Source organism: Meles meles, chromosome 16, assembly GCF_922984935.1.
Source record: "Meles meles chromosome 16, mMelMel3.1 paternal haplotype, whole genome shotgun sequence".
In the NCBI taxonomy this organism is placed as follows: domain Eukaryota; kingdom Metazoa; phylum Chordata; class Mammalia; order Carnivora; family Mustelidae; genus Meles; species Meles meles.
In genome coordinates this window covers 81325717-81345540 of record NC_060081.1, presented here as the reverse complement: position 1 = coordinate 81345540, position 19824 = coordinate 81325717, and the positions used below count along the sequence as shown (strand labels likewise).

At 60.8% G+C, this 19824-nt stretch overlaps 2 protein-coding genes across 3 annotated transcripts; one reads left to right on the top strand and one right to left on the bottom strand.

Moving 5' to 3' along the window:
• Positions 1-127: 127 nt before the first annotated feature.
• On the top strand, positions 128-6057 carry PSMA7 (proteasome 20S subunit alpha 7). Its single transcript, XM_045981488.1, has 7 exons — positions 128-309; positions 2271-2397; positions 2939-3063; positions 3703-3825; positions 4496-4615; positions 5452-5514; positions 5845-6057. The coding sequence occupies exons 1-7, from the start codon at positions 214-216 to the stop codon at positions 5935-5937; spliced, it is 747 nt and encodes a 248-aa protein (XP_045837444.1). The 5' UTR covers positions 128-213; the 3' UTR covers positions 5938-6057.
• A 1601-nt stretch (positions 6058-7658) lies between these two features.
• LSM14B (LSM family member 14B) lies at positions 7659-19005 on the bottom strand. 2 transcript variants are annotated; one of them, XM_045981483.1, is made up of 10 exons: positions 18738-19005; positions 17063-17226; positions 15675-15810; positions 14776-14892; positions 12666-12833; positions 12325-12402; positions 11945-12106; positions 11399-11549; positions 9524-9709; positions 7659-8864 (listed from the first exon to the last, which is right to left on the bottom strand). In XM_045981483.1, exons 1-9 carry the CDS (start codon positions 18862-18864, stop codon positions 9538-9540), a joined length of 1275 nt encoding a protein of 424 aa, XP_045837439.1. In that variant the 5' UTR covers positions 18865-19005; the 3' UTR covers positions 7659-8864; positions 9524-9537. The 2 variants fall into 2 exon arrangements, with proteins under 2 accessions (XP_045837439.1, XP_045837440.1); XM_045981484.1 differs by lacking the exon at positions 14776-14892.
• Between the last annotated feature and the right edge of the window lie 819 nt (positions 19006-19824).

The following is a 19824-nucleotide window of genomic DNA, read 5'->3' as shown; positions in this document are numbered from 1 at the left end:
GCCGCCGCCCCCCGCGCCCGGCAGCGGGTGGTTCGGCCCGGCCCCGCCCCGGCGCGCGCGCACGTCCGCCCGTCGCCGCCTGACGCCGCCGACGCCGCCTGACGCCGCCGCACGTCCGCAGCGCAGAGGGGGCGGGGTCAGAGGCGTCGGGAGCCGCGGGCCGAGCGGCCGTGAGTGTGCGCTTTTCCCGGCCGCGCCGCCGCCCGCGCCGCCATGAGCTACGACCGCGCCATCACCGTGTTCTCGCCCGACGGCCACCTCTTCCAGGTGGAGTACGCGCAGGAGGCCGTGAAGAAGGGCTCGACCGCGGTGAGCGGCGGCCGGCGGGGAGGGCCCGGGGCTCGCGGGCGGGGGGGGCCGGGACGGCCGTGCCCACGGCCCCCGTTGTCGGCTCGGGCGGCCTGCGATGGCCGCAGCGGCGGTGGTGGGACCCGGGAGCCGGCGGGGTCGCCGCAGGGAGCGGGAGGGGCACGTTGGGGAGCCGCGGGGGCCGGGGCGGCGGGCGGCGGGCCCGGGGGGGCCTGCTGGCGCCTCCCGCCGGGGCGGCCTCTCCGGAGGGCGGCTGCGGCGGACGTGTGCTGGCCGGCGGCCTCGGGGTGCGTGCGCAGCTGCGGCGGAGCCTTGTTCCCTCGCGCGGTTCGGCGTGTGTGCGCGGCCCGGGGGACGGCCATTTGGGTCACCGCCGCGCGGGCCTGGGCCCTGCCCCTCCGGCCGCAGGGAGGCTCCGGGGCTGGGCACCGAGCTGCAGGGCGGGCTCGTGGCGGGCTCAGCGGGCCCTTTGAGGATGTGAGCGACTTAGGGGACCCACACGCGGAGGTCCCCAGCTAGGGGAGGGGACCGTCCTGGCGGCCGGCGGGCTCCAGGAGCCGGGGAAGCGGGTTGTGGGTCGGCGGGGCGGCTCCCGGCGGGGTCTGCGGCTGTGCGGCGGGGAGCCCTCACCGTGCCGCTTCCATCATCGCCCGAAACAAATTCCGGACGTCTTGGAGACGCTTCTCGGCTTGGTTATGGGTCGCGCCGTCTCATAAGGGAGTGTGTTTTGTGTTTTACCGTGTGTCGTTTCAGAGGCTTGAGCCAGAGCAGGGGAAAGTACACAGAACACTGAACTCTGAAGTGTTTCTCTTTCCTGAACCTGTTCTGAAGTTAAGGCCCAAAATCCGACTTGGGGCGTGTCTTGAGCTACAGAGCACTGGGAGAGGAGCTGCTTGGGACCCCCCCATCCCCAAGCGTTCCCTCAGGCCAGCCGGGGCTGCTGGCTTGGCTGATTCCTTCAGGTCTCTGGGTCTGGTCTTCCCCCACCCCCACCCCAGGGAACCTGGAAGATCACCCAGCACCTGAGAACGCATTTCAAAATGTGAAACACAGGGGCGCCTGGGCTCAGGTCGTGATCTCAGGGTCCTGGGATCGAGCCCCGAATCAGGATCCCTGCTCCGCGGGGAGCCTGCTTCCCCCTCTGCCTGCTTGTGATCTCTGTCAAATAAAATCTTTAAAAAAAAGTGCATCAGTGCTGACCAGTATTTCTCAACTGTGGGGGCAGGGTGGATTCTGCACCCCAGGAGGCATTTGGCAGTGGGTGGAGACGCTTTTCTTTGCCTGAGCCTGAGAAGTGCTACTGGCTGACCTCTGGGGTACAGGTGGCCTGGGCAGCCCCACCTCGAAGAGTCAGCCAGCCCGGTTGCCCATTGTACCCCTGCTGAGAGATCTGCAAGCAGAGTCTTACTGGTCCTCCAAGCGTTGTCCCATTCCTCTGCTCCTGCCCTGACAGGGGGCAGTCAGCGTCCTTGGGCATTTTCGCACATTTTTCACTCGCTCTCTCCTCTGCGGTATGTGCCATACACAGAGCAGTTGACTTTCAGGAGCAACCGTAGTCGTCCTTCCACCTGACGGCGAATCAGGCCTTCCCCACAGTGTGCACATGAGTGTGTCACGGTGTAGCAGGGAGTAGGGTGAGTGTTGGTATAATTTCTCAACTACAAAAACACTGCTTTCAGAGCACCTGATTTGAATGTCTGGGTTCCAGCCTTAAAAGCCTTTGAAGTGACTCTTTGATACAGTAGTGAGTTATCATATTGTGATGGAAACTGTCTCAGTGTGTTGAAGGCACAGGACTGGGCACCCCACTCATGCACCTGGGCCAGCTCTGCCAGAATCGGGTCAGCATCCGTGATCCGCAGGATGTGGTGTCCAGCCACATTAGCGCCTGTTTACTGCCCTGTGCCTGCAGGGAGACCGTCTGGTCACTTTCATAAGTACCATGTTGATTTTTATTGAAGGTTGGTGTGCGAGGGAAGGACATCGTTGTTCTGGGCGTGGAGAAGAAGTCTGTGGCCAAACTGCAGGATGAGAGGACTGTGCGCAAGATCTGTGCGCTGGATGACAACGTCTGCATGGCATTCGCAGGTGAGTCTGGGGCCAGCGCCCCGTTTCTCAGAGGTCAGGGAAGATCAGCCCTTCGGAAGCCATCTTGGTGGGTTTGCTCTTGGAAGATGCGTAAGTTGGTAAACTAAAAATCATTTTAAGACGGTAGATTTAGGCTTGGGGGGAAGAAAAGCTTCAGCATGCTTGTTTATTAGGGCACCCTCTGGACCAAGGCCTGTGCTGTTGGCAGCATGTGACTGGATTGTAGTTACAGTCTCGAGACACTCTGGCTTTCCTACACCCGCCGTGGGGGTGTGCGGGGTGCTCTTGGTGTTCTCCGGCTTCCTGCACTCCTCCCTGCTGGCCCACTGTGGGACGATCCCAGTTGACCTGACGAAACTAGGGATTGACTCACTTTGTCTGAGCTGCTCACAGAGGCTGATCGTTCCACCGCCAGTCACCCAGATGACCTCAGAGCTGGGTGTCAGGAACGGTTTAAGCCTGGCTTCTGTCTGGTCACGTGACCCGGGCCGTCCTCGTTGGAGAGGAGGCCTGGGTCAGGCAGCATCCTCTGCCGTTGCAGGGCTCACCGCCGACGCGAGGATAGTCATCAACAGGGCCCGGGTGGAGTGCCAGAGCCACCGGCTGACTGTGGAGGACCCGGTCACCGTGGAGTATATCACCCGCTACATCGCCAGTCTGAAGCAGGTGGGCCCCAGCCTGTGGCTCAGCTCTGCTCACGCGTTCCGCCACAGCGGCTCGTGTTACCGTGTCGGTGTTTGCACGCGGCACTTCAGGGGAGTCAGAAAACTGCACTGACTTCATGCACAGTCCTGCTCTTTATCCCTACAAGCGCGACTTCCACGGCTTAGCCACTTGGCTGGCATTCTTCCGTTTAGTGGATGGGATGGGCCAAATTCATGTTTCTGGAAGGAAATGGGAGTTTTTGTCTCAAAGCCCTGCATGACTTGTTACCCAGCACCTGGGAGATGCTGAACGCCGCCCCACCCTGTGGCGAAACGCTGGTCATTTTAAAACCAACCGTGTAGCCAGAAGTTTGTGTTGTCAGGTACTTGCAGTGGCCTGGGTTGTGCTCTGTGACGCAGTTCTGGTCACAGGTCTCGCTTTCACATCCTTCCAAGTAAGAACACACAGAGGGGAGGAGGACTGCTGAGTGCTCGGGCCTCGTCCCACTCCACGTGCCTGGCCGATAAAGTGAGAGCGTCCCCATCCCGTCCCCCATCCCCTCAGGGACGGCACAGCTGCTTCGAACATTGTGTGTGTTGCTAAGGGTCGGTTCCAGGGCCTTGCACACTAAGCAGCATTAATGTGCCCTTTTCCCACCAGCGCTACACGCAGAGCAACGGGCGCAGGCCGTTTGGCATCTCTGCCCTTATTGTGGGTTTCGACTTTGATGGCACGCCCAGACTCTATCAGACTGACCCCTCAGGGACATACCACGCCTGGAAGGTGAGTCCCTGACCAGACAGAGGGTCTTCGGGGGGTCTTGCCAGTAAAGGAGGTCGCGGAGGCCTTTGGAAGGTGCAGGCCTCCTGGTGGCTCAGGGTGGCCTGTCTTCCCAGTGCGGGTGCACACATACGCTACATCTGTTTCACGGCATTTCTGCTGGTACGGGAGCAAAGGACCTAAAACTTGCTGTTTGAGGGGCGCCTGGGTGGCTCAGTGGGTTAAGCCTCTGCCTTTGGCTCAGGTCACGATCCCGGGGTTCTGGGACCGAGCCCCACATTGGGCTCTCTGCTCGGTGGGGAGCCTGCTTCTCCAGCTCTCTCTGCCTGCCTCTGCCTACTTGTGAGCTGTCAAATAAAATCTTAAAAAAAGAAAAAAAAGAAAGAAACTTGCCATTTGAGAGGAAGTTCAAGGATAGTGAGGTGTGGGGATACACGGTATAAAGTCCAATTGCCCACGTGTTCCAGTGATGAAAAGATTTCACACTCTTGGTGAGGGCATTGCAGGTCTGACACTGCGGACGGACCCCCCGCTGCCCGGTAACCAGAACCTTACTCTTGGTAAGGGACAGCACTGATTCCAAAAAGCCTTTAGAGAAAGGAAGCCAGGGCTGTGTTCTTGGGCTGGCTCTGGGTTGTTGTAACTTGTACCATCTAACACACGTTTGTTTCAGGCCAATGCCATAGGCCGGGGCGCCAAGTCAGTGCGTGAATTTCTAGAGAAGAACTACACTGATGAAGCCATTGAGACGGACGACCTGACTGTGAAGCTGGTTATCAAGGCACTCCTGGAAGTACGTCCGCACTGGAAACCTGGTGCTTGGGGTGGCAGAGCACACAGCCCAGAAGTGGGTGGCCGGTGTACCAGCAGCAGGGAGGCGCTGGGAGCCTCGGGGAATGCTGGGCCCTTGAGGGCTTGTTCTGGCCGCCCGCTGCCCCGGTGCTCTAGCGACTCCGCTCTGTGGCCGCAGCAGGCAAGGACCAAGTCTCTGAGAACTCGTCTGAGCGCGCAGCTAGGGGGAAGCCGAGGCAGGAACCACCAGATGTGGACTCTGGGACCCAGAGCCCTCCCTCAGCCTTGTTGGGCTCCTGCTGCTGCTAAGCTTGAGGAATTAGAGCTGGGAATAATGGGGGCGCCTGGGTGGCTCAGGGGGTTAAAGCCTCTGCCTTCGGCTCAGGTCATGATCCCGGGGTCCTGGGATCAAGCCCTGCATCGGGCTCTCTGCTCCGCGGGGAGCCTGCTTCCTCCTGTCTCTCTGCCTGCCTCTCTGCCTAGTTGTGATTTCTGTCAAATAAATAAAATATAAAAAAACAAACAAACTGGGAATAATGGTTAGGAGGCACGGGGCTTTTCCACACTTCAGAGGTGTTGGCCGGTAAAGCCAGAGAGGCTGGGCTGGGGGCCAGCCTTTGGGGCTCAGTGGCAGGGAGAGCGGTGAGCATAGCTGCTCTGTGGAAGGGGCTGCAGGAGGCAGGCAGGGGTTGGGATTGCCCTGCAGTTAGGACAGAAGCTTCGGGGCTGGGCTACAGGGTGTCCTGCCCTCTCCTCTTGAGCAGCGTTGGAGGCGTTTGCCAGAGCACGGTGGCCTTGAGGAGGGAGCGGTGTCTGACATTACTCTCTCCTTCCAAGGTGGTTCAGTCTGGCGGCAAAAACATTGAACTGGCTGTCATGAGGCGAGATCAACCCCTCAAGGTAATCACTACGTTTATTTGCTGTCTTTCACTCTGGAGCGTTCCCAGTGATGCAGGGGACAGGGACCCTGGCCCTGCGGCTTGAGTGCTAGGAGGGAGGTTCTCTTGGCACACTGAGAAAGTGTTGGCAGCCGGGGGGATTTGCTTCTGCTTTGCAGTCGCCTACAGGCGGGCTCTGACCGTTGTCACCTGGCTCAGGCGCACCCAGCCTGGTTTACTGTAGCAGCGGCTGCGAGGCGCAGGCTGGCCAGAGCCCCGAAAGTCCCCTCCCCGAAGGCAGCTCTGGGTCTCCTCGTGTGGCTTAGGAGTGACCATGAACTTTCTTCGGTAGATTCTAAGTCCTGAAGAAATTGAAAAATATGTTGCTGAGATTGAAAAAGAGAAAGAAGAGAATGAAAAGAAGAAACAGAAGAAAGCATCGTGATGATGAAATCTTGTAGTGATTTTTAAATTCAGATCATGGATGACTCTCGAGGATATGTAGGCATTTGCATTCCATTTGTTACTGTCCATGTGTCCTGCAATAAATTTCTGTGTTTGTTAACCTTTTTGTAAGAGCACCTGTGTCTTGGTGCAGTTACGGCCACTCTGTATAATGGAATTGTCCCCTTGCTTTGTGTCTCCGAGCACTGCCCTCAGTGGGAGCGCTCCATGCTCCATGTTCCCTGTCGCCAGATGACAAGCCACTGTGGTGGGCAGGGGGTGTCTGCCTTTCTGGCTTGAGTTCAGGCGGCTCTAGGAGGGCATGCAGACTGACGGCTTCTGTGGACAGGCGTGTGGCATTTCACACGGACACAGAAAATTCTTATTTCCCCCCGTTAGAGGTTCTAACCAGACCGACCTTGTTCCTCTTAATAGACCTTCATTCAGTTTCCTAACTCACGCAGAACATCAAGGACAAAAGCAAACAGCACTCAGTTGAAGTGCTCGAATCAGAATTCTGCAGAGCAGCAGCTGTGTTCAGAACAAGGCCCATGTTTCTGGTTTGTAGCAGATCCAGTCTTGACGTTCCTTAGCTTCCTGGTGCTGACGGCCCCTGCCCATTCTCGTCCTCAGCTCTGGTCCCCAGCTGCGTCTATACCAGAGACTCTAACCGCCTCCGTCCCCAGCTTTGCGGCTTCACAGGAGGCTCTGCTACCAGGCCTGCTGACATATCCCCATCTCCCTGCGCCCCAAGGACGTGGCATAAAGGGCTCTTCGCGTCCGTGGGCTGGTTCCCCTTCCAGCCATGTTGTTAGGACTCTAGGGCTCTGCTTCGCACCTCAGTCTACAGCGTCTCTTGCTGAGTTCTCTCTGAATGACACATCACATTCTCTCTTCCAAAAGGAATACAAAGGCCCAGGTAGGTTTCAATAAAGCTCAGCATAACATATGTAATTGTCAAAACGTGACTTTCAAGTTTTGATAGCAAAATTAGTCACAGTGGTAAACTGACTTGACTACACCTGGATTCGCTAACAAATACCGGCCACGGGCAATGCTGAGTCCCTTACTTTGTCTAGAATTTGCGCCCTGGCCACCTGCAGCCAGCACACACATGCTACGGAAGATTTTCATTTCTTGGCCAAGAATGTTCCTTGTCTGTGCCCACCCCCTTCAAAGGAAGGTTGCCCAGAATCTGTTCCGACATTGCAGACTGACTCCCCGCTGCCCGGTCCTGCTCGGGGCCCGATGGAACCCCAGGCAAGCACGGCAAGACGGGATGGACCTCGGGCCTCTGACACTGCTTTCAGAGTCAGCCAGAAACCCTGGCCAGGCACGTGGGCTGCTCTTACACACGGTGCCAGGGTCAAGGCCTGTAACAGGCCCGATGGCACCAAGGACAGGCAAGCTCTATGGAGCTGGGAGGCCACGGCAAAGCAGCAAAAGGATGGCTTCTGAAGCAGGTACATCTGTGAATTGAACTTTAAAAAACTAGTTTGTGTCCCAGGTGTCTGGGAGGCGGAGCCAAGGTGGCCCACTGTGAAGTCGGGCTGACTCACACCTTCCTCCAGACCAGCTCGCGCAGGAGCGGCAGGTGTCCCCCAAGGTCCTACCAGCCTGAGGCCTGAACAACATCTCCCACCTCAGGATGGGCATGTCACACAAGGTGTGACTCGGGCCGCAGAACCAACAGTCCTATTTGCTTTAAGAGCAGAGAGGAAAAAAGTTGTGAAGGCTTGCATGTTTATTTATAATTACAATTTACATTACTCCAACAGAGCGGCCCATTGCTATGTTCTAATTCTTAGCCATTAAGTCCTACAAAAATAAACCCAAGCTTTTACGGTAACTGAATCAATACAGAACTAAAACCTTTATAGCTATTTAAAGGGGTTTAGTTACCAAGGTGCTTATGTTCAACACAGTGCCCTCCCCGGCAGAAGGGCGCATGCTCACACTACAGTCTGACCCATTTACTCATGCAACGAATTTATGTTCCCCACCCACCCTCGACCCACTGTAAAACAAAAACGCAACTATTTACAATTGAGAAGAAATAGTGTTTTAGGTCAACTGACCTTGCAAAAAAGACTGGCTCATTTCCGAGGGGAGGAGACACTGAACAGTGGCCAGAGTCCAGTACTGACCGGCCTGGGTCTGGGGATGGCAGGGATGGGGCAGGAAGGACAGGGACCCCACAGGTCCCTGGGCTTTGGCCCCCAACCCCGATTCCTATGGAAGCCAGGTTCTGAGCAACAGTTCCTAGCTTATGTTCAGGACCCCTTCCTAAGCCTCCAGGACTCCCCCCTCTTCCCTGCACCCCTCCCCAACACACCAGCTCTCAACCTTGACATCGCCACTCTGGATGTAAGGGCTGTCTGGTTTGCTTATACAACATGATCCGTGGGACACCCCACTCTCCCTGCCCTAACGCCCACCCACCCCCACACGCTCCCATGCTGGCCCTGCCTGGCTCCTGAGACCCCCCCACCTGTGGCTGTGGGGGTGCCAGGCCAGCAGCACCAGAGGCCAGTTGGGTTATAAAGATACACACTTGGCTGCCACATTTGCCAAATGGGATTTGGTTCCATTTAAAATAAGTCAAAGCTGTCACAAAGAAAAGTCACAAAATGAGAATCAAGCTTTTGCTCTAAAACCTTTCTCCAAAATACCAGAACCTTAGAATCAGGTTGTGCATAACTAAAGAGGAAAGACAGGCCAAAATACCTCCAAGAGGTTACCCACAAATACTTCCCCCAAAACAAGTGGTTCTAACTCAGACCATGTCCAAGTTCAATTAAGTCCAAAACATAAGTAGTAGTATGGAATTTTCCAAACTCAGTAAACAAAGTGACCGTCTCCGCGGTAAGTGCAGCGTTTCCGACATCCTCAGACACAGCGTCGCTTCTGCGGTACTTCCACAGGCGCCTGTGGGAAGGGGACAGGACACCAAGTGAGTGAGCTCCGCAGGCTCCATGAGGCAGCCACCCCGCAGGAGTCAGGCACGCAGACTCCCAGGGAGGACAGGGATGCTCATCCCCCCAGCTGCACTCCAGTCAGGCCCGGGCTCCCCAGACCCTGCAATCACAACCGAGGATGGAAATCACCTTTGTGCACGTGGGGGAGCACGTGAGGGAGCACGTGGGGGAGCACGTGGGGGAGCACGTGGGGGACAGAGAGGGAGCACGTGGGGGACAGAGAGGGAGCACGTGGGGGACAGAGAGGGAGCTCCAGGTCCCAACCTGGCTGGAGCGGGTCAGCACGGGCACACCGGCAACCCCCTCACCGCCCAGACTCACGGGCACACAAGTCACTGGCAGTCCCGGAGTCCCTGCAGGCCGGGGCAGGGAGGCGGGGTAGGGACAAGGGTCCCTGCTGACCACGCTCTGACAACACGGGGGCCTGCGGTCCCTAGGAGGCCCCTGGGCGACCGGGAGGGTCGAGACCCCCATCCCGGCTCTTACTGGAAACCAGAGCCAGCTGCTCTGGGCTCCTAACCTCTTCCTGCAGAGAGAGGCTGGTTATCGGGCCCTCCCACCCCAACGCCCTCCCTGCAAAGGGCCCAGAAACTTCCTTCCCTCACTCACCGTGGGCGGCATCCTCACACCCTGCCAGTCCCGGCTCTGTGGGAAGTTGGGTTGCGCCGGGTTGTACCGTTGCCCCTGCCCCCTCGAAATCCACCCCTGAAGCTACGGCCACGAAGAAACCTTCCTGACACCCCAAAGGTCTCTGTGTTGAGCTTCCGCTCCTCAGCCCACGTAGTCCGCCTGGAACTAAAGCACAGACAGGGGCGTGAGACCAATGGCAGTGGTCCCTGCTCACCCCTTTCCGAGCGGGGCCCCAGACCCATGTAGCCCAAGAGGGAAGAAACCCTGACAGGTGGGGACCGCTGCTGGAGTCAGCAGAGGGGGTGACCCGGTCCCAGCGCCACTCCCGGCCACATCTCTAACCAGCTCGGCTTCTCACGGGCCGGGGCCGCTTCGGCATCGACTCTCTCGTCTTTACCCATGAAGACGAGCACGTGACGCGAGGCAGGGCCCGTGTGGGCTCCAGGACCCAAAGCGGATGACGGAACCCTTCAGACAAGTGAGGAGGGGGTGGGGCTAGATGGAACAGTGTCTCCGAGAACGTGATGCTCACGCTCTGGGGGCGGTGGGGACACGGCACCAGGACCGCACGCTGTCCTGCCGTCCCTCACGCCGCAGCTGCCCCGACACCCACCTCAACAGCTCAGGAGAGGAGCCCTGTGTTTCCAGGCAGCTCGCGGGCCACGCGCCCAGCACCGACTCCTGTTCTACGGTCCCCACAGGCCTCGCTCAGAAGCAGCAGCTGCGCCCTTCAGCCCCGCAGGCCAGCAACCCAGAGTCGTGCTGGTTCCCCCCACATGCTGTCTGCTCCCCCTTCCACGTGCACTCGGAAGCCGAACTCTCCCCTCACCCGCCACCGCCACCTTATTCCCAAACACTCCGACTACTGCAAAAGCCTTCGGATGGGCCGCCCAGCCGCGCCCGGCCCCCCTTCAGCATGCTCAGCCGAGAACGCCCCGGCGTCAGACGGCATCGCCCCCAGCCCCCGCCCCGACAGCTGCCCGCGGCCCTCCACACACGAGCTGCTCCTCACTGTGACCTACGACTACCAAGCCCCCCATGCGCACGTCCCCTTCATCCCACACCGACTAGCCTCGCCCCGCAGCCTGTCTACAGCAGCTTCCTTCGCTCCCCCGGCACTGGCTCCCAGACACCGCCGGCGCTGAGATCGCCACATCCGACTGACCTTTCCCCTCCCATTCCCTGAGACATTTCTATCCTAGACCTGCTCGTGCTTTTATCGGTTTTTCCCCTGCCAGGCCAGAGACGTGGGCAAGTCAGGACCCCCGGCTTGCTCTGTGCGGTGCCCTGGCCGCCCAGCAGCGTGGCTGGCGCTCCGGACTCCCACGCTGTGTCCGTCCTACAGACTCCGTTTACCGCTCCGCCCGTCACACGGCAGCATCCAAGCACAGCTCATCCCCCCGAACACGCACGACACGGCCGCAGCCCCCGCCATCAGAGGAAAGAACTCCCCCCGAAACAGAACCCTGGCTGGCTGCTGCAAGTAGCAAGGTCTCGGGCCCCCGGGGTCCACTGGAACCAGGAGCAGGCCAGGACGAGCTCAGGTGGGGAGGGTAGTCCCCACCCGTTTTAATGGACAAAGGGGCTGCAAAGCCAAGACAGAAGTCGACTCCCCAGGTGCCCGTGACTGCCGGGGGGGTTCCAAATTGCCACCTGCTGGCGCCACGAAGACTGAGGTGCCCACATGGCAAAAATGTGAGTAGGATCCTAGATTGGCCCTGAACTTAGAGCGGAGGCTGGTCTTCAAGAGAGCAGGCCCTGGTCTTGGGGGTGTGAGGCAGAATGAGGGTCTTCCCTGCCAGCCCATCCAGGCCTCATGAGGCCCAAGCCCCGAGTCCTCCCCTGGCCCCCGACCTGGTCTTGAGCTCAGAGGAGATGTTGTCAAAGAAAGACTTGGACTTGTCATAGTAGCAGTTGGGCCCCAGGTGGTCTTCCTCAGCTGGAGCCTCGTCACTCTGGGTCACCACTGCCGAGTCCTTCTCATCCCCCTTCTCGGCTTTGTCATCTGCACGGAGAAGAGCACACTGGGATGCTGGGAAGTGAACCAAGCACCCCTTCCCCCGGAGCAGACCCTCCCGGCAGCTGTCCTCAGGCCTTGGGAACGCTGCGGGAGGATGGGGGGCGGCCTTCAGTGTTAGCGGAAGCTCCTCCTCCAAAACCGATCCTGTCCACCCTGGGATCCTGTCCACCCTGGGGCGGCATGGTCCGCTCCCCCTCCCCCAGCAAGCACGGTTTGCACGGGGCCCCAAGGCTCCTCCGCTCCTTCAGGACTCCTTAAGGGGGCGCCACTTCCACACTGGCCGGCAGCCCCACTGCACCCCCCCGCCCTGCCCGTCTTTCCTTGACCTGCTTCTACAGATACCCCTGGACAGAGCGCAATTTCCAAATAACGACAAACACCTTTAAAATTCAGTTTCTTCTTAAACTCTTTGTCCAGCTCCTCTCTGTTGAACTGGGCATTGGCGCTCTCAAAATCAAAGTCGCCTTCAAACTTGATTGTGTTTTCTTTGACGTTAGTCGGGCGGTTTTGCCCTCTGGAGCGATTCCTTGTTCGTCTGTTCCCTGTGAGAAGAAAGGAAAGCCCCGGCTGGTAAGCTACCAACCTGACATCACTCCGTGAGAGAGGGACGGCAAGGAGGGAACAGAGCACACAGAAGCAGACACTGAGCCCCAGCATCCCTCAAACCGCCACCCAGAGAGGGGGGGGGGGCGGTGCGGGGGAAGCAAAGCACACCTGGACAGGGCGAGGCGGCCCGAACTCAAGGGGCAACAGCTGTTACCTGATCTCCTCCTCTGAGGCCTTCTGTTCTCGTCATTCACCGGCCCCTGACTTGGCACAGCTGCCGGCTGGGCGACATCTAAGGCGCAAAAGGGGAGAGTGAGGCGAGCGCCGACCGAAGCGGAGCCCAGCGACGAAGCAGGGTGGCGCCACCACAGGGGACATGCAGCGAGGGGAGGCCCTGCCAAAGCACATGGTGTTTAGGATGGGGACACGGGTCGGGTCGGTGCCGTCCAGTTTAAGAAAAATGAAAAACAAAGGGAGGAGAGAGGAGAGCCCCGGGAAGCAGCGCGCCGCCGGGAGAACGCGCCGCCAGCCCCGGAGGACCACGTGTGCCAGTACCGCTGCCGCTCTTGCCGCCGGGCTGCGCAGGCCGCCCGCTGAGCTGCACCCCCGCGGGGCCCTTGCCGGGGAACAGCTTTTTGGCGTTCAGGTTATCAACAGAACCAGTCTGCACAGCCTGCTCCACCATGGGGCTCTTGCCGACTGGGACGGATGGAAAACCGGCTCCTGAGATGGGAAGGGAAGGAGGCTTAAAACCAGAGAGGAGCAAACCTCACGCCCCTCCGGCCACTCCTGCGGGGTGGCATGCCAGGCAGTTGAAGGTAACCGCCTGGAGATTCTCCCCATCCCAGCCAGGCCACCCCCCCAGACCACCCACCCTGTGTCTCGCTGGGCAGCAACAAGGCCGGTTCATCCGGGAGCCCTGAGCCCCACGACCCCCAAGCTACGGACCGCTGAGGAGGGAAGAACACCCCGCCAGAAACAAACACCCCCAGGCGGTTTAGAAACAGCTTTCCAGGGCGGGGAGGGGTGCAAAAAACCAAAGGAACGAATCAAGCTTTCCAAAAACCACATAAGCTCTAACCCCAAGGGGGCTCCATGGGTTCCAAGAGGCAGGCAAATTCACCGTCTGAGAACTTATTTCATCCCACTCCACTCTGGACAAGAACCATCTCAGTTCAGGATCTTGGAGTAAACACAGTGACCACTCTTTAAGTTCCAGAACACCGTTGTTTCCACTTGAGGAATAACAACGCTGGAAAGGCGCCAGAATAAAAGCCGACCACAGAGAGGTCAGCCGTCAGGAAGAAACGAAAGCCTCCCGGCTGCCCCCGGGGGCGGGTGCTCCATGTCCATTCTTTCCTACCACGCCGCAGCCCCGAGCTCAGAGGCCAAGCCCTGGCGGGGAGGCGGGAAAGGGGGCAGGCGCGCCACCCGCACTGGCCCATCTCCTCTCCTTGCTGCAGTCTAAGGGGGGTGGGGTGGGTGCTGGGTGGAGGTCCAGAGCTTTGACACAGAAAAACTGAGTCCTAACCCCAGCAGTGACTATGACGAGAGGCAGCCTGTCACACGTGAAGACCGGCTCTCCCACCTTTCTGACTTTCCAGTAGCACAGACACCAAGTTAACACCTGTGAAAAGGTCCCTTACGACCAGCATGGAAGCTGCTCGTGGCCCACTCCACGACAGGCGCCACGCCTGAGCAGCCTCCCCAGCCTGCCACCTTGCCCAGCAGGGCCTTCCCAGAGACCCAGACCGACTGCTCCTGCCACACTCTAACTCCGGGGCGCAAGACGCTCAGGCTCCTTTGCTTTTGAGAAAAGAAACCAGTTCAACCATCTTGCCTCAGCAGCAATTTCATGCAAACCACCCGAAGAATGACGAACCGCCTGATGTCCACTTAACCGAGAAAACACATTACTGCTTCCACAACTGGGCCACGCCGCGTCCGTGCAGGAGCAGAGAGCAACACAGGCAGTCGCGTGCCACAGCGGGAGCTCCAGGAGCCACCCTGGACCGAGCCCCGGCGGCGAAGGCAGGGCTCCTGTGCTCGAACTCCAACAGGCAGGCATGTGCATCTCAGCTCTCCGTGAAATGAGAGCATCGGGAAAGGTTAAGAGGTGCCACAGCCCAGCCGAGGCAGGTGGTGCACACGAGCGTTAAGAAGCTGGTCGCTTCGCCCACGCCGTTCGCCCGGCTAGTAGCTTGAGCGAGCCTCCCAGTTCTACAGGGGCTTCCCATTACAAAGCGACCCTCAGGCCCCTACGGCTGACCAACGTGGCACACAGTGCCCAGAACAACAGGTAAGTTTCTCAGGGACCCTCCACTGCGGTGTCTCCCGGCAATCCAGAGCACATCTGGAACCAGCAGAAACCCCAGGGAAGGGCTTTCCGTGCAGAGGGAAAGTTCCCATGTTTGGTGGTCTCCGTGCAGGTCAGGACAGACCCTGGGCCCAGGGAGAGCGAACAAGTGCTTGGTCACTTCTTTCCAATCTCTTCTTTAAAACGCTGGGAGATCGTTAATAAATCATGACCACGTACTGAACCAAGTGGAAGCCGCTTAATTGACCCCGGGGGCTTGGCTACAGCTACTGCCACTCTGGGCTACTGGTTTACCCCCTTGCTCTCAGGACGGCAAGACAGCATGCAGCTCTCCCAGACTGCGGTTACCCTTGGAAGTGAGCTGGTGTGGTTCTGAGGACATGTCAAGCTCTGAGGCGGGCTGTGGAGATGGAGAAGAACTAGGGCTGGAAGCCGCGGCCGAGGCTGGAGGGCTCACCAGCTTCTCTGAAAGAACAGAGAAGAGAAGAGCAAAAGAGAAGGTACACAAGTAAGTAACGAGACACTCGTCCTGCGTCTAGCAAGCTCGGAAAGAGCCAAGCAGCCCCTCGCAGGACACGTGGCTCACATACACCTACTCTAGCAACGCGGTGAGCCAGGCGGAGAAAGGCACCCACGCCGGAGCAGCAATCAAAACAACGTGGTTAGAAAGGGACCCAGACCCAAGAGCCAGTCCACAGGGCCTGCTCGCAGCCCTGCGCCTGAGGAGCAGACTGTCGACTCCAGGGTCTGAACACATGGAAAAGCTGCGTCCAGGGCCAGGCAGACCCTCACTCTACACGTGCAGGAGAGAACCTCGTTCCAGAGTTCGTTCGCCTTCGGGGAAATAACTTTTGAGCGAAGCACGGACAACACGACGATCGTAACAGATGGGTGTTGAGCGAACTTCTGCCTTTACAAGCTTGCAAACGTGCCTATGGTTAGAACTCATCTGTAATCACGCATAACACTTGTTTCCTATTGAAGCAAATATGTCATGACTTCCACCCAGACCGACGTTTCAAATGAATTTTGATTTGAATCACCTGTTCCAAAACTCAGACTGCTAACTTTTACTCTCGGCTGGGAGGCTACGACGTGTTCAGCCAGCTCAAGTCGCACTGGGCAACGTACTACGCATGCGACACAAGCGAAGTACCCCAAGAACAGCGTCCCCACCACAGGGTCTAGGCCCTGCCTCCCGGAGGTCATCGCACGAGCAGCTCACCAGACAGAACCCGGTTACTCACCTAGACCCAGGGAAGCGGCGTACTGCTGGCTGAGCAGAGAGCTGGCGGCCAGCTGGCTGTAGGGCGGCATCCCTCTGAAGGGGCTGTAAGGCACGTGTGGCTGGAAGGAGGAGGCCGAGCCCGAGCCCAGGGAAGACTGAGCAACGAGACACACAGATGAGAGCAGCGCAAGGCCCGCCCATTGCCCGCCTGGAAAGCACTGCTCAGACGGGGAAACTTTGTCAGTTTGTCAGCCTGTACTCCTGGAGGCTGGGGAGGGGGGGGGGCGCAGGGGGCAGTCCAGGACGACCAAGGGGGGCTCAAAGCTGCCTTTCCCACATTCCATACCCAACACTCCCTGTCCAGGTAACTCGAACCTCCATTTCCCCTAACTCAAGCCCTCTAATGACGCCCGCTGTCGGCAAGTAGTCTAGCTTCCGTACGGGTGCACCATCCTCGGTCTGGCCCTGCCCCAACACACAGGAGTACAGCCACGTGGTTCCCAGGTGACCATCCTTTCTCCGGTCCTCGCGCTTTCAGGGACACTGCTCCCTGTTGCTCCCAAAAGGCCCCTTTGTCCCTCAGGGCCTGGCTCAGGTACCTGACTCTTCCGAAGCCCCTAAGAACTCTCGCTGCAAACCTTTCTTAAGTCTGGGCTGGGGCTGCTCCTCTTGTCCCCAGAACCCGCCACACCGGCTCCTGTCCTCCAGGGAGCACCTCCCGTAGTATGGACCTCAGAGCAACCAGGGAATATTTAAATCCTAAATCAAGAGAATATTAATCTAGATTCCCTAGTAATCCTAGGCAAATTATGCCTTAATGGGAGCGCCTGGACGGCTCAGTAAAGCAACTGCCTTCCCACTAGGGTCATAATCTCTGGGTCCAGGGATCCGCCCCGCATCTGGCTCCCTGCTCAGCAGGGAGTCTTCTTCTCCCTCTCCCCAGGACCCCCAACCCTACCATGCTCTTTCCCAAATAAACACATATTTTAAAAAATCAAATAAAAATTTTTAAAAAGTTATGCTTTAATGGGGCAGGCAGGTGTATGCTACAAGAATTGCAAATTCAGTGTCCCAAAGCACGGGAACTTAAAATCTGGACAGTGTCGAGAGTAAGTCCTGCTGCCCCAACCCAAATCTCGTGACAAACGATTCCCCTAACACCCCAGACGAGCCTGGACCACCACCCCTTCTCACACAAACAGAGTCTCCCTCTACAGCGCACGCTACCGCGTACTGAGCTGAGGACTTTTTGTAGGAACACCAACAGCCCACACAGAAATCACACGCTTTTCGCTAATGGCTATTCCTCGAGCGGAGCGCTGCCGCCAAACAGAGGAGACCAAGTTCCACCCGGAAACCCGCGCCTCTCGAGGCCGAGCCCACCGCAAAGCCGAGCCGCAGGCTTACTTGAACAATAGCAGGGTCCTGCGGGAGCGTGTGCTGAGCTTTCGGAGGTTCACACACAGTGATGTCTTTGATGTCGCTCCCCCGGAAGATGATGTACTCATAGATCTCCTCTCTGGGGGGGGCCGGCCTATCTGTGGGACGGTCTTCAGTGCCAAAAGACCTCACTTGGGAGTTGAGAGAAAGAAGTGTCAGCTTATCGCCCTCCGCCAGGGCGTGCCCTCCATCCTCTCCACGGGGGCTCTCGGGGGTCCCACGACGGGCCCGGCCCGCACACCATCCAGGCACGACGTCCGTGGTCCACCTTCCGGCAAGGACCCCACCCCCCAATCTCCAGCGCACAGTACCGACAAGACCCCAGCGGGCAAGACTCCGAAGGTTCTAGGTCACAAAGACAAGTTAGCGGCATCGGAGCCTGACGGCCGGGGAAGCTGAACTCAGGTGTGAACGCAGGAGGCCCGGCGCCCCCAGCACACCAGGTCGGCTTCAGAGCACCCGTGCACACCCGCCTTCCCGGATCACACAGCACGACGGCTGTTCTCCGAAGCCTCGCCCCACGTCGCCACCCCTGGGCGTCTGTTCTGCCGGGAGAGAAGCCTGAAGGTTGTTCCGCTCGCCTTCCCACAGCCTGCCGCGGGAGGAGCTCTCACGCACACCCCAGGAGCAGCGGCCCGGAGCCTGGACCCACAGCACCCGCGTGTGCGCCGAGAGCCTTCCTGGGGGCGTGGACCCTTACCAGCCGGGATTAGGGTCCCTCCAGTCTGTCCTCCTGCAGTCCGTGGGGCAGAGCTGGGCTTGAAGCAGCCTCTGCCTGACTGAGCACAACTCCTGCTAAGGGCCAGACACTCGCGGCCTCAGTCTCTCCTGAGCATCTCCCGCAAACATCCCCAGCGCCAAGAGGACCGTCAGCAGACACCCCGGTCTGTGACCCCGAAGGCTGCCCTGGAGGACGCGGCGGTCTGCCCCAGCGCCGCAGCCCGCGCCGCAGCAGACATGCCCAGAGCGGAGCGAAGGCAGCGAGCGAGCCGAGCCCTGACCCCGGAAGGCCCAACGCGGCCCGGCAGCGACCAGGGCTTCCGCAGACGCGGCCGCGCTCCGCGCTGCGCTCCAGGAGGCGAGGAAGGACACTCGCCATCTTCCCTGGGCGGCGAAGACAAAGAAACTTCGGAGCCGCCTCCCGCCTCCACGGGCCGGGAGGAGATCGCGGACGCTCCGGCGCCCGGGACCGCTCCCTCCCCGCGTCTGCGGGCGCTCGCAGGGGGCGCCGGGCTGCCCAGCGACGCCCCGTCCCGGCGGGAGGTTCCCCTAAGGCGCGCTGCTGGTCCGGGCTCGGCCCCAGCTGCCTAATCGGTTCCAGAAGCGCTGGCGGGAGTCGCGTTCCGGGGAGCCCCGGGAGCCCCGGCCCCTCGCCCCGCCCCTCCGCGGGGACCCGGCCCCGCGCGCCCGCCGGCCCCCACCTGCGGAGGTGGGCTGCGCGGGGGAGGGGGCGGCGCGAGCCGGACCCGCCCCCTCCCCCGCCGCTCCCCTCCCGGGGCGGGGCGGGCCGGCGGCGCACAATGAGCGGCGGCCGCGGCCGGGGGGACGGAGGTGGCGGCCGGGCGCCGCGGGGGGCGGGCGGGGGGCGCCGCGGGCTGTTGGCGGGCGGGGCCGGGCGGTTGGGGCGGCCGCGGGCCGCTACCTTTGGCGAGCGCCACGGTGGAGTTGTCGGTGTCGATGGTGTAGAGGATGCCCTCGTAGCGGATCTGCGCCTTGGAGATGAGGCTGATCTTGCTGCCCAGGTACGGGGTGCCCGAGGAGCCGCTCATGGCGGCGGCCGCCCGCCTGGGCCGGCCCGCTCGCCTCCGCGCGGTCGCCTCGCCGCCGCCGCCCGCTCCTCCGCCTCGGCGCCTCCTCACCGCCGCCCGACCGGCCTGCGCTGGGACCAGCGAGCGAGCGGCGGCGCGCGGCCGGGGGCTCTGAGGGGAGCGCGGGGGAGGAGGGGCCGCAGCAGCCACATCCGGGGCCTCGCGCCGCCACGCCCCGCCCCCGCACGCTCGGCGCCCATTGGCTCGCCGCGCCGGCCTCCCTTTAAATATGGCCGCGCCGCGGGGCTAGGGGCGGGCGCGCCCTCCACGCCTGCGCAGCCTGCGCCGCGGGCCCGGACGGGCTTTCCCCGGCTCTCCGCCCCCTCCTCAGTCGACTCCCGGCGGGCCCTGCGCGGGGTGGGAGCACGAGACCTGGCGGGCAGGCTCGGGGGTCTGGGCGGCGCGGTGGGGGTGGGGGGCATCGGGAGGGGCGGAGCGCGCGTGCGCGTGCCAGGAGGGCGGGACCGGAGGGGCGGGGCCGGCGAGCGGAGGGGCGGGGCTGGGGCGGAGCGAGTGGGCCCTGCGGGGTCGCGGTGCAGCGAGCCTGCGAGCGGTGGACCCGAGTCAGGCATCTGCCCTGCGAAAGAGGCCAGGAAGGACAGCTTCCCCTGCCCCGGGCTGGAAGGCCGCCCGGCCGGGGTACGCCCGCCCCTTCTCCAGCGCCCGCGCGCCGGGGTCCCTGAGCGCGACGCGGAGGCGGGGCTCGGGGTCTCTGTCCCGCGCGGTGCAGGCGGGGGTCGGGAGTCCCTGTCCCGCCGAGCGGAGGCGGGGCTCGAGGTCCCTGTCCCTCGAGGTGGACCCGGAGGGCCAGGAGGGGGTGCCGGGGCCGGGTCCCGAGCGGCGGCGGGGAGGCGGGGACCGCCCTCCGGGGGGCGCGGGGCGCCGTGGCAGCTGCGGGCGGGAGCGCTCCCGGCGCGTCGG